This window comes from Urtica dioica, chromosome 3 (genome assembly GCF_054948205.1).
Source record: "Urtica dioica subsp. dioica isolate 48M chromosome 3, U.dioica_male_clone48M_v1_H2, whole genome shotgun sequence".
Lineage (NCBI taxonomy): Eukaryota > Viridiplantae > Streptophyta > Magnoliopsida > Rosales > Urticaceae > Urtica > Urtica dioica.
The window spans coordinates 49,427,768-49,446,388 of NC_142758.1; the positions used below are offsets into that span (position 1 = coordinate 49,427,768).

The 18,621-nt window shown below is 33.4% G+C and overlaps 3 protein-coding genes across 3 annotated transcripts; 1 reads left to right on the top strand and 2 right to left on the bottom strand.

Moving 5' to 3' along the window:
* Window positions 1-679: 679 nt before the first annotated feature.
* Window positions 680-2,118, top strand: LOC149403480 (epi-neemfruitin B synthase L1AT-like). Its single transcript, XM_089608704.1, has one exon. It carries the CDS (start codon window positions 799-801, stop codon window positions 2,116-2,118), a length of 1,320 nt encoding a protein of 439 aa, XP_089464830.1. The 5' UTR covers window positions 680-798.
* Window positions 2,119-11,819: 9,701 nt separating this feature from the next.
* On the bottom strand, window positions 11,820-13,441 carry LOC149403481 (limonoid 21-O-acetyltransferse-like). The gene has a single exon (XM_089608103.1). It carries the CDS (start codon window positions 13,349-13,351, stop codon window positions 12,014-12,016), a length of 1,338 nt encoding a protein of 445 aa, XP_089464229.1. The 5' UTR covers window positions 13,352-13,441; the 3' UTR covers window positions 11,820-12,013.
* A 3,175-nt stretch (window positions 13,442-16,616) lies between these two features.
* LOC149403482 (epi-neemfruitin B synthase L1AT-like) lies at window positions 16,617-18,222 on the bottom strand. Its single transcript, XM_089610144.1, has one exon. It carries the CDS (start codon window positions 18,108-18,110, stop codon window positions 16,749-16,751), a length of 1,362 nt encoding a protein of 453 aa, XP_089466270.1. The 5' UTR covers window positions 18,111-18,222; the 3' UTR covers window positions 16,617-16,748.
* Window positions 18,223-18,621: the final 399 nt, after the last annotated feature.

The window sequence follows — 18,621 nt, forward strand, 5'->3', positions numbered from 1 at the left end:
TAATTCAATGGAGATATGGTATACGGTACCGTGTACAAATATAATGTTATTTTTTTTAAAAATAAAAATTGGTTGAAATCGTTAGCCATGTTTTATTAAAACTATGTACTTTGTTTACATTTGCGACGAAAATGGAGTACCTTTTATATATTCTAATGCTGAAGTTTCACGTACGCCAGCTTAATTCTAGATTTTGTTCAAACTAATTTTGATTTCTGTTCACCAAGTAAATCTATATGAAGAAGATATCCATATAGAAAGAGATATCAACGGTCGATATGCATATTCACATGTCAATCAATCAAGGAGCAATGTCAACGATCGATATTATTAAAATCAATATAAAATATAATATTCAAACAATTAACGCTGTATTATACTATTATTGATTACTCTCTGTTTAGCAAATATTATACGGACAAACTTTTGAAGGCTGAAAAACTTGATTTAGATTTTGTGAGTTCTCTTTTTTAATTCAAAGAAAACATGAATTAAAAAATCACCTATAATTGTCTTATTAATTAATTTTAAAAACTGAATGAGCTATACAGAAATATATATTAGAAAATAGCAACGTATTATTGGAGCTACTTAATTTCAACCGTCTATTTGGTTTTCAAAGTGCTATCACGACCATATGAGAACGTGTTCCCATTGATTTCAATATTTTGTGCTTCAATATTTCTAGATATATACACCATATGTTTTGTTTTGTATCACCAAATCAGTTAATACTTTGTTATAGGCTATATACTTCAGAAAAACTTAATCATCTCTATAGATTGATATACCTGTAATATGGAAGTTGAGATATTCTCCGAAGAGATTATCAAACCCTCTTCTCAAACACCAGATCATATCCGTAGTTACCAACTCTCATTTCTCGACCAATTATCTCCGAGATTATACAATCCAATCATTTACTATTACTCATCAAAGGACACCGATTTTGCCGATATTTCTCGCCGGCTCAAGAAATCTCTGTCCCAAACCCTGACCCTATACTATCCTCTAGCCGGAAAGTTGGAAAAAGACAGTATAACCCTCGACTGCAACGACGACGGAGTCCGATTCTTTGAAGCCCGAGTAACGTCAGACACAAATCTCTCTGAGATCATTGAAAACCCGGTCCCAAGAGAGCTCAACAAACTCCTTCCATTCGATCTAGATGAGCCTGCCGAATCGCTCCTCGGAGTCAAACTAACCGCTTTCCTAGGCGGAGGAATCACCGTCGGAGTCTGTGTTTCTCACCGGATATCGGACGGACTCTCGACCCTCGTGTTTGTCAGAACTTGGACGGCAATTTCTCGCGGTGAAGCAGTGAATTCAGTCCAGCCACCAGAATTCATCTCGGCGTCTCTTTTTCCAGCGAGAGACGTGGCCGGTTACGACAACACCGGTTCCGTCTCAAACCTCGACGAAGTAGTTACAAAAAGGTACTTCTTCGACGGTCCGAAGATCGAGGATCTGAAGAAGAGGCAATGCTGCAAAGAGAGTGAAAATAGGAAACCACCCTCGCGAGTCTCGGTTTTGTCGGCCTTTCTTTGGCACCGTTTTGTGGCGGTGGTGAATGACGGAGAATCTTCTATCCCCACCAAGAAAATTTTCACTGCTCATCATACCGTGAATCTCCGCCCGAAGCTTAATCCGCCGCTTTCAGACCACTCTTTTGGGAACTATTACCGGACGTCAACGACGTTCGAACCGTCCATCTCTGGAAAGACCCTAGACCCTAATCTAGCGGGAAAGATAGCCGAGGATATCCGCAGAGTTGACGAGGGTTTCGTCGAGAATATTCAGGTCAACGGGGATGAGTTTATGGAATCTATTAAGAGAGGCTCGGAGATGTTTCAGAGTGGGAATTTGGTTCCTTTGGTGTTTAGTAGTTTGTGTAGGTTTCCACTTTATAAAGAGGCTGATTTCGGGTTTGGAGATCCGATGTGGGTGAGTACGGCGGCAAGGGGTTTAAAGAACACGGTGGTTTTTATGGATGACAAGACAGGCCATGGAATAGAGGCGTACATCACTTTGAGCCCTCGAGATATGGTCAAACTCGAAGCTGACCAAGCAGGCCCGACTAAACACATTTATAGGCCTATTATACTGAAAGTATTTTAACTCCACAAGAGGGTGAAACCGTTCTATTTTATTGTTTTTATATTTACAGCTATAACTTAAACAATTACAACCATGACGTATGTAACTTTTATTTTATTAATGAGAAGGAAGACAAGACGTTAAAATAACCTAATGAATACAAAAGACTAAAAGTCAGCTTTATTTGGTGTTTGAAGCATTTCAGATTTTTGGGCCTTTTTTTTTACCTTGTATGCCTTCTCTTCCCTTATGAGCCTAAAGCAAATGCTTTAGGACCCTTACACTTTGTTTGGTATGAAGGATTTTGGAGGGATGGATTAGAATAAATGGATTTGAGAGGATGGATTGTATTTATTTGTTGTTTGGTATTAAAGAGGGAAATGTTGTGAGGTATGGAGGGATGAATTTAAATCCATGGGACCCACCAAAAATGCTCCCCTCCCATTTTGCACGGATTGAAAAAATGAGAGCAACAAATTTTTATAAAATTACAAAACTAACCTTCACTTATAATATCTATATAATATATTAGAGTAAAAATGACTTTTTCACTTCCATAACTTCATCTTCTACATCTCACACATCTCACATAACAATGGAGTTTGGTGAATGAGTTTCTCCACCATTGACAACTTGAGTTCACAAGTAAGTTTTTTTTTATTTTAACTATCTAATGCTTAATAAAATTCTTGTATGTTTCTAGAATCAAGGTCTTGAGCTTATTCTAATCTCTTCATAATATATTGCTTCATTGGTATGTATTTTATCTCTTTTGATTTCCTCTTTTTTATATATCTATATGAAATTTATGTGCATTCTAGTCTTTTTTTTTTCTTTTTTTTTTATGTTGCTTATTAAGTACATTTATTTCCATTTTCATTGTGTGGTTATGTTCTTTCATCACCAATTTATGACTAGCTTTTCTTTTGTCATGATCAAATAATTGTTTACTCGAACAAAAGTTTGAATATTTTTATCACTTTGCATATCGATTTATTTTTCTTTGTTTGAATTTTGTGTATTTGGTAATACAACTTATTTGCTATATGGTTAAAAATTATTATTTTTTACATAGATGGATGAACAAGAAAACTCAACAAATGATTGGGAGATAAGTTCAAGAGATGAGAATTTACGAGAGAATGTCATTGTAACATTCCAAGAAAATATTAGAAGGTTCAAGAATGAATGGGAAAGACAAAGACGCATAGCTACTATCCAACTCGTGTGCTACATAGTGGAGATGATTTGCATGATGGAATTGTTTTATTGCTCCAATTACGTAGATCCGGGCTTACGTAATAGTAGTGTCGATAGTGAAACAATTAGGAATCAACTTATAAACCGTATGAGTGTTGACGAGAAATGCCGTGATGTCATACGAATGAGTCCATTTGCATTTGTTAAGTTGTGTGATCTACTTCGACAATCGGGTCGCCTCAAGGATAACAAAAACTCAATAATAGAGGAACAAGTGGCTAAGTTCCTCTATGTAATATCACATTGTGCTAAAAATCGTCTTATATCATTTTTCTTTCGTCGGAGTGGTGAGACAATAAGTAGACATTTCCACGAAGTGTTAAGAGCAATAATATCATTAGAAGACACTTTTTTGAGGCAACCCGATGGAGAAAAAATACCCGATGAAATACTCAACAACTTCAGATTCTACCCTTATTTTAAGGTATTCATTACCACTAATATAATTCATATAATTGACTTGATAGGAATATTTAGTTAGAAATTGAAGTATAAGTTAATTTCAGGATTGTGTTGGAGCAATTGATGGAACTCATGTCCGAGTGAAAGTGCCTCGAAATGAGGCTTCACGATATCGAGGAAGAAAAGAATATCCTACACAAAATATAATGGCCGCATGTGGATTTGATATGAAATTTACTTATGTTTTGCCCGGATGGGAAGGAACGGCGTCGGATTCAAGGATTATCAAAGATGCTTTAGTAAGGGAAGATAAACTAATGATTCCTAAAGGTAGAAAAGTAGACTATTTTCATATATATACATATAATTTTATGCTAACATAACTAACTAAACACAAAATTCTTTTGTATAGGAAAATATTATTTAGTCGATGCGGGCTATATGTTACGAAGCGGGCTTATCACCCCATATAGAGGAGTGCGCTATCATTTGAAAGAGTACTCACAACGTGGTCCGGAAAATCTAGAAGAGTTATTTAATCTTCGACACGCGTCATTACGCAATGTCATAGAGAGAGCCTTTGGTGTGTTAAAAAAACGGTTTACAATCATATCGAGTGGTACCGAGCCTCAATATCCTATCAAGACACTCACGGAAATTGTATTAGCTTGTTTTATTTTGCATAACTATCTAATGGGCGTGGATCCGGATGATGAATTAATTAGACAAGTAGATCGAGAACTTATGGACCGAGAACCGGAAGTAGAAGAGTTTAATAACATATCAAATGATGGAGAATATGCTAGAAAAGGAGCCGTCTTGAGGGATAATATAGCACAAGTCATGTGGCATGACTACTTAATGAATAGGGAATCATTTTTATTTTGTTTTAATGCTATGTGAATATTTTCCTACTTGTATGTTTGTACTTTTGTGGTAGTGACTACTATGATACTATTATGATATATATAATGAGACTTATGATTATTTTTGTTATAATATCATCTTTATAATTTATATTCATGCAGATATTCGAACATATAATCAATATGACGAAAAAAGGAAAGAGTGCACTTGAGGTTGAACAAACAAAGAGAGAGACGGTGAAATGGACGGAACAAATGGATGTTGTACTTATCGATGCTTTATTGGAGCAACATGTTAATGGAAATAGGGTTGATGGAACTTTTACAACAAGTGCATATAATAATGTTCTCAAAATCTGTCAAGAGGAGTTGAAATATCCATTTGATAAAGACCACCTCAAAAATAGAATCAAAACATTGAAAAGTAATTTCAATGGAATTCATGATCTTTTCAAAGGATTAAGTGGCTTTGCTTGGAACCCAACGACAAAGTTATTTGAGGCCGAACCCGAAGTTTGGAACGCTCTTATAGAGGTAATCGTAGATTGTTAATATTTTTAAATGGTCTTGCATTTTTATCACTATTATTATTGTTATTATCTTCTTTTTTATTTATTTTTTTGTCATGTTGTTGTGAATATGTGTAGAAAAATCCTAAAGCAAACAAGTGGAGATATAGTGCAACTCAAAATTATGATAAATTATTTGAGTTATTTGCCAAAGATAGAGCGACCGGGGAACATGCAATAAGTGCAAAAGAGAAGGCTAAGAAATGGCAAGATGAAGTTGAAGAAAATGAATTTGTTGATCTTGAGGTTGACGAGACTACCCAAACTAACATCTCCCAACAAAAGACTTCACAACAAGCCTCCCAAACTCCAAACTCATCTAGAGGTACAAAAAGAAAATTAACTATGATGGATTCGTTTGATAAACATATGGAAGCTATGCAATCAAGCATAGGAGGCGTTGTTGATGTAATGAAAGAAGGTAATCTCGTCATTCGAGAGAGCAACATCATAGCCGAAAAAGGAATTGATGCAATTGAGAGAGGAAGGCCAAAAGTTTATTCGGAGGAGGAAGTTTATGCCGAACTATTGAAGATTGATGTTCCGGATCATATTCAACTTGATGCTTTTCTATTTTTAATCAAGGACTCCTCTAAAGTCCGAGCTTTCTTTGCCGTCCCAAGCGAGCGTCGTCTTGAACTTCTTCAAAAGATGATGCCTTCAAACAACAAGGAGTGAAACTTTGTGCTTATGTGATTCTAGAACATCATATAACACTTTTTTGTAAAAAAATTATTAGTAATTGCCTATTTTGCTCTAGTCCATAAATTTATTTTGCTTATTAAGACGGGATATTAATAGTTAAAATATTAATCTTTTGAACGTAAAAAAAAGTACAAGAAGTTGTAATATTTATAATTTTTGTAGGGCAATTACTTTTGTTTAAATACTTTATAATATATGCAATTTTGCATTTAATAACATTATATATATAATATAATTATTCAGCTACATAATTGCATGCATATGGCTTTTATAATATAAATAAAATATGTGCAAATTAAATATCAATTTGATAATATATAAGGGTATTATTGTACTTTACCATATTAAAAATTAATCACTCTATTTTTTTCTCTATTCATACCAAACAACAGAGCGGAATGATATTAATCTTTCCTCTCATCATACCAATCAACTTTTAAAAAAGTTACAATCCACTCATTTCCTTTCCTTTCTTTTCCATCCTAAACAATCCATCCATCCATATTTCTATCCTTCGTACCAAACAAAGCCTTAAGGTAGAGCCGGGCCTCTGATCAAGAGTTTCTTGCTTTTGTATAGCCAAACCCTAACTTGCATGTAAATTAGCGTTATGTTATGAGGTATTAAATACTACCATTGGTATTTTCATGTAATGTATGTAATTCTGGAAGACAATTAATCTAATGAACAATTACTGTTATACTGTACTATTTAAACCAATGTTCAAAATATCGGGATATATCGGTGATATATCGCCGATATATCGTTTTTTGAAGAGTCTCGGTAAAATATCCGTTGTAATCGTTATCGTTTTATAAATATCGTTAATATATCGATGATATATCAATAAAATACCGAAATTTTTTAGTAGTTAAAAAATTCAAAATATCGACAAAATATCGTCCAAATTTGAAAATATCGTTTTATTTGTTTTTTTTTATTTTTCTTTATTTATTATTTCTTATTATTTATATCTTTTACTTATTAATTTTACTTAGTATAATGATATTATCAATATTTCTTTATTTATATTTTATAATACATATAAATATATGTATGACATATTATATATATATATATATATATATATATATGATATCTATATTAATAGACTAAATAATTAAATATATAATACTATTCTTTTTTATTATTTTAATGAATATTTGTAATGTAGTAAAAAAATATAACAATTTTTTTTGAAAAAAATTATTTTATTACATTTTTAAATATTGAAAAAGTAATGTAAATATTAATAATGTATATCTATAAGAAAAAAGTTATAGGTATATTTTAAATTTAATTGTTTTATTAGAAATTTAAAAATATAACTAATGGTATACATATTTTATTATATTTTGTTATAAGATTTTTGTCGATATATCCGTCGATAATCGATATATCATCGATATATCACCGATATAATCAGTAATCGGTATTAAAATTGTTATAGAATATCCGTCGATACTCGATATATCCGTAAAATCAGAACTTCGGTATGGGTGTCGGTATCGATATTTTAAACCTTGGTTTAAACCTAATTAGTTACTAATTTTTTTTTAAGTAATCCTATATTTTGTGACATGTGAGAGTTACTTGTAATAATTAATACTAATTTCTACAAAAAAAATAAAGATATAAACAAATAAGTACTAGTAATTTTGACACAGTTGCCCATTAGCACTAGACATCTATACCTTATTCCAACTTTTTTAAAAATCAATGTCCCTAAGTCCGCATATACGGAGTTGCTTCTTCCACCATTGAAGAGTCCACGGTCACCAAATGATCTTCCTCTGCCACCACGAGAGCATCTTTGTCCACGCGTGTCTATATAGTTCGATGATGGTCCATTGACGTCGATCGTACGAGTTTAGGTGAAAAATGTGAGTTTCTTGAGTCAAGGTCATCTACCTAGAGACCTCTTGAACCACTCTATTACAAGAGGAAGAATCTTTGTATCTGAAGAGGAAGAGAGCATTGGAAATCCCTTCCATCTTCGTGAAGTAGTCAAAACTTGACATATTTCCTTTCTTTGTCGATTGGAGCTGAGTTTTGAGAGGCACGACTCTCGCCTCTAACCAAATGGGGAATTATTTCTCTATGTCGACCATATTTCAAATAATTAGGTCATGATTCTAGTCACTAACATGAGGATCGACGTTGTCAATGATGACAAGAGCTAGTTGATGAGGAGTTGATCCTCACGATTCTAGATTTTGACGTCTATATATTTGGACTTTGAAACTATTTTAACTTTCTTCTCCGTCCATCGTTTCAAGGAACTCCAATAGAGGTATTTAGTTATGTCGATGTAGTATTGAAGATTGTGGCCTCTATCTTCAAATAATTTGGTATGTTGAAGATTTATTGACATATATAAAATTTATTGACAACGATGTCAATACATCTTCAAACAATTTTTTTAGAATCATTTGAAGATTTATTGACACTCATGTCAATAAAAAGATAAAATGTCAATAAATCTTCAAACGAATTTCCAAATTTTTCAAACTATATTTTTTTTCAAATTTTCCAAGTTTTTTTTTTTACTTCACATAACAAACGAAAAATGATATCTAACTTTACTTTTGTGACCATCAAGTAAATAACAAAATTAAATACAAAAAATTGATATTTCATTAAGAGTATTTTTGTACCAACACATATATAGAAGTCATACTTTTGGATTAATTTTGACTTATTGAATATTGGTCCTAAAGTATTGAAGAGGTCATAGTTAATGAATAATCCAAAAAAAAAAAAAAAATACAACAATGCTTGTGTAGCATAAGATAGCCAAAATAAGAAACAAAAAAAACATTGCTGGACACTTCATCTTCTCTCCAACGTTTACACCATAACACGAAGGGCTTGAACCAAACCTAAAGGTTTTTTTTTTTTTCACGTGAAGAAGACATTTTTTTTATCACAATGAAAAGGCAAAAAAAAAAAAAAAAGGTTTTATCCATCTAAACTTTTTTTTTTTTCCCTTTTTCTTATATGTGCTGTTTGCTTGCTTTTCTGTATTTAAACTAGTTGGTGTGTGTGTCATTTTCTTTTTTATTCTAGCGTGTTGTCAATATTTTTAGTTTTTTTGGTTTAATTATGTCTAGTAAAAAATATCAATTTGGAGATGAAATAAAAAAAAAAAAAAATTAAAAAAGGTCCTATTTTATGCGTGTATTTTGAAAAAGTCCATATTTTTTGTACGAGTTTGTTTTGAATACATTGCTTTACACGCTGTACGAATTGTAACCTGTAAAATATAAAAGGTCCTATTTTACTAACTGAAATCTGCTAGTTTATACAACTTGAATACTAAGCTGACTACTGACACAGCAGTGCTATTGTGCTGACTTGGACGTCACTCTTAACCCATCTGATACTACATTAACCATCATTATTTCCAAAATCAAACAAGAAAGCTTATTAGCTTATCAAGATGTTGTATGTGATATACTTGGCTGATATCTCTCTCTCTCCCTCGATATATATATACACATGTCATTTTGATTAATTACACAGCGTTGAGATGGCAACCTCTTTTTAATCACATATATCTCAGCACTAATAGCGAGGTTGACTTAAATAAATTACTTATCTACATCATTTACCTAACCCGGTGTATATTTCAAGTTACAATTGCGACAGATAAGAATGACAACTATAGGGAAAATTAACTGCATGAAAATTGAAGAAGTAGAAGAAGAAGAATGGGTAATGAAGAAGAAAATTCAGATCATCCAATCTTAAACTGAAATACTCATTAATTTCAAGATCACAGAAAGTCAGGATCATGATAATGTTACCGCTCTTAACAATAGTATGTAAACGCTGAGTCTATTTTTCAATCGTTGTAAAGATGATAATAATTAATAATCATAATAATAATAATAATAATAATATTAATAATTATTATTATTATAAGAGAAATGGGGTGTTCATATTTAAGTATATGCATCTATAAATCTAGCATAAGAATTAAATACAATCCGATATATGCATTTATAAATCTAGCATAAGAATTACATACAATCCGATTTAGTTATTTCTTTCTTGACACTAGGCTTTGTTTGGTAGAGAAGAAATGGAAGGAGAGGATTGATTTTTTCCGTTGATGTGACATGTAGCCTTGTTTGGTAGGAAGGAGGGAAAGAAAATAGGAAGGATTTGGAGGGATTAATAATCCATCGGGCCCACCATTTTTAATCCTTCCAATTTTGGAAGGAAATGAAAGTAAAGAAGAAAAATGTTATTTTTTTTTACAAATATACCCTCAAAACAATCCATCCATCTATCATTTTTTTTCTTTCTACCAAACATAAATAAGAAATTATGTAATCATTTCCTTTCTTTTCCATTCTTTTCCCTTGTAAAACAATTCATCCATCTATCATTTAATCTTTCTTACCAAACAAGGCGAGTAGTGGTGGGGCCAGAATTTACAGCAAGGGGAAGAAGATTTTATTTTAAAAAATTATTCTATATTTTATAGAGGTGTGTAAGAAAAAAAATGTTATTCAAGGGGGCATATATAAAAAAAATCATATAATTAAGCTAAATATAAAAATTAATAAAATTTTACGGCCATAATTTTAATTTTATAAGGTTAGGGGGATTATGTCCTCCTGGTCGTTAGTTGGCCTTACCCTTGGTTACAAGTAAAGATTATGATTTTATTGTGAGAAATAAGTTCTCAGTCATATTAACTCAAATAATAAAAACAAGATTGGCTGATTTTTAAGATAAAATAGCATTATCAAACACCCCGAATTATTTTTAATCGGGGATTTTATGAGTATAAACTATACCGGTTAGTATCTGAGTGGTTGTGATCTTCAAGGGTGATTTGGTGTGAAGAAGTGTACTCGGTTCGTATATTGTTTGCAATAATTGTGATAAAATTCCAGAGAAAGTCTTGTGGAAGTCCGGATCTCAAATTTGAGAGGATTTTCGTTTTGTACTTTCAATATCGGTAAACTGAAATATACAAAATTGCTCAAGAGATAGTTTTGAAGTACAAATACTTCGCTTATTTATGTAATAAATAAATTATCACGCGAGAGCTAGGGTATGTGTTATCATGCTTCTTGTTCATTCCGTTTCATGTTACATTGGTCATTCATATATATGTCCATCTCTTTATAATTATCATTCGATGATTAGGGTTTATAATTACATGTTCGAACCTTCATTATCGTGGGCAATTTATATGTGCATATTAAGAAACTCGAGCGCAAGAGAATAGATGAAGAGTGCGAGTTAATTGGCGTAGAAATTTGCATTCCCCTCTAACAGGAAGTCATGTTATTAAATGGTTATTTTTTTTAAAAGTTTGTTAATATATTTATATAACAATTATTGTAGTCTAATTCTAAGGATCGATGGCTAATTATAATATAGAGAAATTGACTATAGTTTATGTCACAAAGAAAACCCTAAATATTATCAACTTCCTATTTTATAATATAGCATAAACTAAAGTTCAAGGTACCGTTATCGCGAGTTTTTTCAATTTGGGGTTAAGCAACTTACAACAATGAGGATATGGATAGATAAATAAAAAATAACGGGGAACTATTATTGAATAATATAAGATTATGCTTCGTATATATATATATATATATATATATATATATACATTAAAAAAATTCTCATATACAACAAAAAAATTACAATTACTAATGCCAAAAAACGATAAATAATAACAATGTACATGGGATGCTTAACATATTTGAGTTATTTCATCTAGTGTGGATAATATTGAATATAAACATCATAAACCATGAAATAAGTATCTATTGAAAAAATTTAAAGAGTAAGAATGCATGAGTAATCTTTACGAGTATTCACTGGACAGCTCAAAACTTCCTAGAAACACACACACGATAAACAAATAAATAAATAAAACACTCCTTACAATTTTATCACACTTTCCTTTATTATTTATTATTTGTATTTACATATTTAGCATCATGATAAAACAATCACAAGAGCAAATACAACACAACACCCAAAACCAAATATATGTAGTTACACTATGGTACATCAAAACAAAAGTACACACTAATGGTTTTTTTTTTCCTTGAAATCACACATTGAAAGCATATTTTATTAAGATGATATGAAGCAGGAAAGGAACTCTTTGTCAGCTTCAAGCCTTTCCATGTCTTCTGGTTTTAAGCAAATATAGGCTTCTATTCCATCACCTTTTTTGTCGTCAAAGAAAACGACCGAGTTGTTGAAACCCCTAGCCGCCGAGCTCACCCATGTTGGCTTTCCGAATCCGAAATCTGCTTCATAGAGAGGAAATCTGCACAAACTGCTTATAAAGAAACGGATCACTTCTCCGCTCTCAAACCTAGACGTTTCTTTCTTGAGAGATTCCACAAATTCATCGCTTTTCGCTCTCATGTACTCGACAAAGCGAGTGTCTATCTTCCTGATGTCCTCTCGGATCGCCCGAACTAGGTTTTTTTCGTACTCTTCTCCGGTGGGGCATCTAATCAACCCATTTGTTAAGGAAGTGCTATAGTAGTTTCCGAAAGAATGGATTGGCAATGGAGGATCACACCTTGGACGAATGTTCACGGCTTGAAGTATCAAGTATTCTTTTGCGGGGAGACCCGATTCGGCCAATTTTGTAGCGTCCACGAATCGGGTCCATATGAATGTAGACAAGGCCTCGACACGCGAAACGCGTTTAGGCAAGCAAGTATTGCATAGCGAGTTCTCGTCTTTGTGGCTCCTTTTTTCTTGATATTTTTCCCTGAGTGTTTCCAGCTTTGAGCTTTCGAACACAAATCTTTTCGTCGTGTTTGTAGAGCACATGTTCTTTTTTACGACAACGGGAAGATCATACCCTCTTAAATCCTTCTGAGGGAAGAGATCTTCTGAACCAAATTTAGGGCAAACAACGGTGTCGCTTTGGCCTCGAGCGATGGCCATCCAAGTTCGGACAAACATGAGAGATGCTAGAGCGTCTCCGAGGTGATGGGAAAAACAAACGCCGATAGCTATTCCTCCGCAGTCAAAGGCGTTGAGTTGGATGCCAAGAGGTAAAGTTGCGAGCTCGTCGAGTTTCAATGGAAGAAGCTTGTTCAGCTCCAATGGGATTGGATTTTTAAGGATGTCAGATAATTTGACATTGGTACGAGCTTCGGTGTAAAGAGCTCCTTCGTCGTTGCACTCGAGGAGATCTTGGCCATCAATTGGTCGTCCGGCCAGGGGATAGTATAGGGTTAGGGCTTGGGATAAAGACTTCTTGAGCTTGTTGGATATTTCGGCAATGTGATTATTGGACTCGTCATTACTTAATGAGTAGAAGTAAATGAAAGGACTGTAAACTTTGAGAGAGATTTGATCAAGAAACGAGAGCTTGTAAATACGAAGATTTTCTGGGGTTGGAGAAAAGGGTTTGATCATCTCACTAGAGACCACTTGAACCTCCATTTTTTTTTCTGATCATTAAGGTTTAGGGAGTTTTTTGATGTATTTGCTTAATCTATTTATATGCATGTCCATATTTGGAGTGATATACTGATCTATAAAATAACCTCCTATGAATCAATAAATTTATAAGCATAAGAGTGACTTTTCTTTGACTGAAGTTGTACACTATAAAATGTAGTGATTTTGATTGGAAAGCTAAAACTACTGGTACATGTGTTGCTTTCATATTTCCATTTCATTAGTATACTGCTGATATATGGAAATTTATGTGTATTTGGTTTGTCTTAGCCACTGATACAGTGTAAGCTTCAATTTTGTACACTGGATGTGCAACCAAGATTCAATTTGATTGGTGACATGAATAGTAAAAGTCGTTTCTTACTTAGTATATACATAGGTGCGTATATTATGAGTAATTTATTAACTAAAGTCACTTGAATTGCAATTTCATTTTAGCATGAGCTTTATATATATATTTTAGTCAACTAGCCATTTGACTAATAAGGAAGGATATTCGATAACATAAAAGCGTATTTTTGTATTGGCAGTTGATAAATGAGTTCAAATGAGATTAGTTAATAATTATTAATTGATTTGTTACCATAATTAAAAAAAACATAATTATGAAAAATAATATATTCTCTCACACGTTACTTTTCATTTTTAACTCTCTCTCTCTCTCTCTCTCTCTCTCTCTCTCTCTCTCTCTCTCTCTCTCTCTCTCTCTCTCTCTCTCTCTCTCTCTCTCTCTCTCTCTCTCTCTCTCTCTCTCTCAATGGTTTCGCGACAAAGTATGATACTCTACTTGTCAATTAACGATTTTGAACTATTAATAAATTTTTGATACTTTTTTCAAAATTGAATGTTTAAACGTTTTCTTGCTTTATGAGTTTTCAGTTTGTATTAAAAAATTGCGCAATTAATAGTCGTTAATAATTATTAAAATATCAGCGACTTCAACTTCTCTTGCGAGAGTTTTTTAATTGGATTTTTCTCTATTTTTTTTGTTTTTTACGTAGTAAAGGAAAGAAATGGTGATTTTTTTAAAAGAGAATTTAGCGACCATCGCATGGAGGTAGTTTCTCATTTTGTAGGAATGTTACTGTCATGCATATTAAAATATACACATGCAAAACAAGGGCTGGCTAATTAACTGTTGGCCAGATTAAATTTTAATGTTGTACTTTGATAACTTTGTTAGAGCGCCCATATATTATTCATGGGCATAAAAATTCAAGGAAACTAATAGGCGTTGGCTTTGACAATCCAAAGCTAGAAAATGACTTCGCCCTTAGATGATGACTTATATCCAAATTATTTCTTAAATAAATGTATATCTCTTCACCTAATTCTGATGTGCCCCTCTGTTCCGTGTGATTAACTGGCGTTTTAGATAATTTCGAGCCAATAAACTAGATATGTGTACATACCAAAGTTCAGTGAATATGAATAAATAAATAACTTTTTTTTTTTTTTTTCCTTTTGCAATTGGACATATAAAAACTTGTATTGAATTACTGCGTGTACTCTAAAATGTAAATGAGATAAGTGTAAAAAAAAATTAATGGATTTTTTATCTTGATATTATGCTATAAATCTTATATTTATTTTATTATTAGCCTTAAAGAATAATTAGAACTTGTTGTGTGCAACTGTCGTTTCTGGTTGATGACGCTCTTAAGAATTGTGTTCATTATATACATCATAGTATTTGGTTTATATGCAATTAAAATGTAGATATGAACCGAATCTGTAGTGATCATAATTTTATCCACACAATCATGCTATCTTATTTAATATAAATTAATGTAAGTTCATGCATATCCTTTATCCTCCAAAATTTCAAAGGGTTAATGTATTGCTAGTGAGTAGTGACAATAACATTACAACTGCAATAATAAACGGCACACAATATTATGTTTTAACCAAAGATTTTACCACACGCAACACGTTTATAAAATATTCAGACGTGACCATTATAGTGGACTTTAATTCATCTATCCCTTTCACCAACAACCATAACTTATATTGAATATTTAATAACACCACTTGTCCACATGTGTAGAGAGTATAGGCAGTGAGCATTTATATACGAATGCATATATGATATATATATATATATATAATTATAAGTATATATAGATATGGTAGTGGGAAATTCCCATGTTAATCAACATTCCATATGACTATTATTGCGTCCATCCTTGATTATACGTATACCTACTTTCGCCATAATTTGATGATCCCTCACATAATTATTGGTACAACAAGTGCCCTATAAAGAAAGCTGAGCAAAACGTGTACAGTCCACATATAGTGTAGAAGTTTAAAAATCACTATGCAGATATTATTTTGAGTGTGCGCGCACGATTCTGTTCTATCTAAAATTGGTCTTTAAATTAGATCAAAAATTGCTTTAGACGGTTTAGAAAAATTGGGATTGAGCTAGAGTAAACCATTTTAGATTGCTCTAGTCTAGTTTGAACGATTTATACATTTTGAATAGTTCTTAAGTTTTACTACAAATTTAAGATGAAATTATAGCTAAAATTATTTTTAAGGAAAAATGGTATGAAGTAGCCAATTCAAACTATGACTTTTGCAAAATAGTCATAGTTTCATTAGGTATAGCAAAATAGTCAATTGAGGGTACTATGACTTTTAATCATGTCTCGATTAATTTTAATCCAGCCTTCATAAAACTTACATTCTGTCCTTATAGTTCGTTGGGATTAAATTTAATACAGTTTAGATTAATCTTACTTGGGCTAGTTTGCTTTTAGTTGGCAAACTATGGCTATTTTACAAAAGCTTAAGTTCTATTGAGCTATATAACCGCGGGACCCTATTTTTAAATATTAAATAAACTCTCTATTCACTAGGAGGTTCAATTAAACTTATTAGCGTTAAATGTTATAAACTATAGAAAGCTTAAAACCTTAAGACCAGTCAGATCATTAGTTTCAATTTTTAAAATCAGACAAGTTTTAGATCAATCTAAAGATTAGAACGGACCGGATAAGATAAATTAAACACTATTTTAATCGGACCGGCGGTAAAAAAAATGGTAGTCTAGTCTGATTTATTATTTTCGAATTTTTTTTCCACCCCTAGATATTATAGTTTATATTTATTCACATGAATATTAGTTTCAAGTTTCAACAAATGACAAGGCTTATATATCACTTAAGATATAAGAATTTTCTAGGAATGCAGTTTTATCCTCTTTCAACATTTCATCATGGGTTTACGAACTATGTAAGGATAGATTAATTATATAATGAGATTTATTTGGATTACACATGCATACGCACACATATTAATATAACAATCACGTGCATGGAAGTTTTCACATAGAGATGCACACTTTAGAAACAAGGTTTAACGGTGATTGAAATCATGAGATCGATATGAAATCAAGAAACTCTTTGTCAGCTTCGAGTCTTTCCATGTCTTGAGGCTTTAAGCAAATGTAAGCTTCTATTCCATCGCCAGCTTCGTTGTCCATGAATCCACCAGTGTTCACGAAACCCCTCGCCGCCGAACTCACCCACGTTGGCTTGCCCGACCCGAAATCGGCTTCGTAAAGAGGAAACCTACAAAGACTACTGAAAACAAACACAAAAGTTTCTCCTTTCATGCACTTGTCCGTTTCTCTCTTTAAAGTTTCGAAATACTCGTCCCTACAAACCCTAAGGAACTCCACAAACCCCTTGTCGATCCTTCTCACGTCCTCTCCGGTCTTCCTAGCCAAGCTCTCGCCATACTTCGCTCCGTAAGAAATACTTTTGATGGAACCGGTCGTCGCCGAAGTAGTGTAGTAGTTTCCGAAGCTATGTTGCGGCAACGGAGGGTCGAATTTCGGACGAATGTTCACGGCTTCGAGGATCACATAGGGTTTCTCGGGAGGTTCGGTCTCGGCTAGCTTTGTCGAGGCTGCGAAACGTTCCCATATGAATGCACACACGGCTTGTATACGCGAGAGACGGCGAGGCTTCAGATCGTTATTAACCTCTTCTCGACCTTTCGCCGTTTCTTTTTCGTATTCCGACCGGAGAGCCTCGATCCTCCTAGCGCTGAGCTGGAACCACTTCGTCACGTTTTCGGTGCACATGTTCTTTGTGATGCTTAAAGACGGGTCGTAACCGGTGATGTCTTTTTTTGGCGGGAAAAGATCGGCGGAATGAAAAACGGGACGAGCTAGGGTTTCGATGTTTTCTCCGCGAGCGATGGCCATCCAGTGTCCGATGAAGGTGAGGCACGACAAGGCGTCTCCGAGCCGGTGAGTGACACAGACTCCAATGGCGATGCCTCCGCATCCAAACAAATTTAGTTGAACTCCGATCGGTAACTCCGCGATCTCATCAAGCTCAAACGGAAGAAGCTTGTTGAGCTCACTCGGGACCGGACTTTTCAGGACTTCGTCGAGTCTTGCGTTGACCACGCGAGCTTCCTTGTAGAGAACACCCTCGTCGTTGCATTCTAGCGATTTGTTAACGTCAACGAATCGGCCGGCAAGTGGATAGTATAGGGTTAGGGTTTGGGACAAGGCTTTCTTAAGCTTTTTAGATATTTCGGCGGTATGATCATTATGATTGGATTCGACGGTTTTACCATCATTCAAAGCGTAGTAGTAAAGGAACGGACTGTAAGCTCGGGGAGATATTTGGTCAAGAAAGGAAAGAGTGTAGTGACGTAGATGATCTGGGGTCGGAGAAGAGGGTTTGATGATCTCATCGGAAACGACTTGAACCTCCATTTTTTCTTTATGAAATTAGATTTGGTGTTTTAGCCAGGTTAAATTGAAGAACTGCGTGTATGTATTTTCGCAGTTAATTATATATTGCTTTAATATGTATGTTGTTGTAACATGTATATAGTAAGCTTAGTAATAGTGGGTATATATAAAGGTCAACAAGTTAATCATAACTTGTCAGAACAGATTTCTTGTTCCACTTCTAGGAAGTAGGTGTAGTGCAAGTTTGACGTGTTACATGATATCGATAAGGCATTATCAGATTAAGTTAGAAAATTTTAGGGAGTACTAATGTTATTAAATAAATGTGTTGGGTCATTATTAATTAAGTCAAAATTGATGTGGTCTAATTTAAAATAAAATTTATGACTTAAGGATATATTTGTCATGAAATTATAATGTATCTATTATAAGGGTTAATCTAATTTGATGAAAGACCAAATTAGAAATAAGCAATAGTTATTAGTAACTGCTTGACAGTTATTAGACAATTACTAATAACATGATAGGTCCC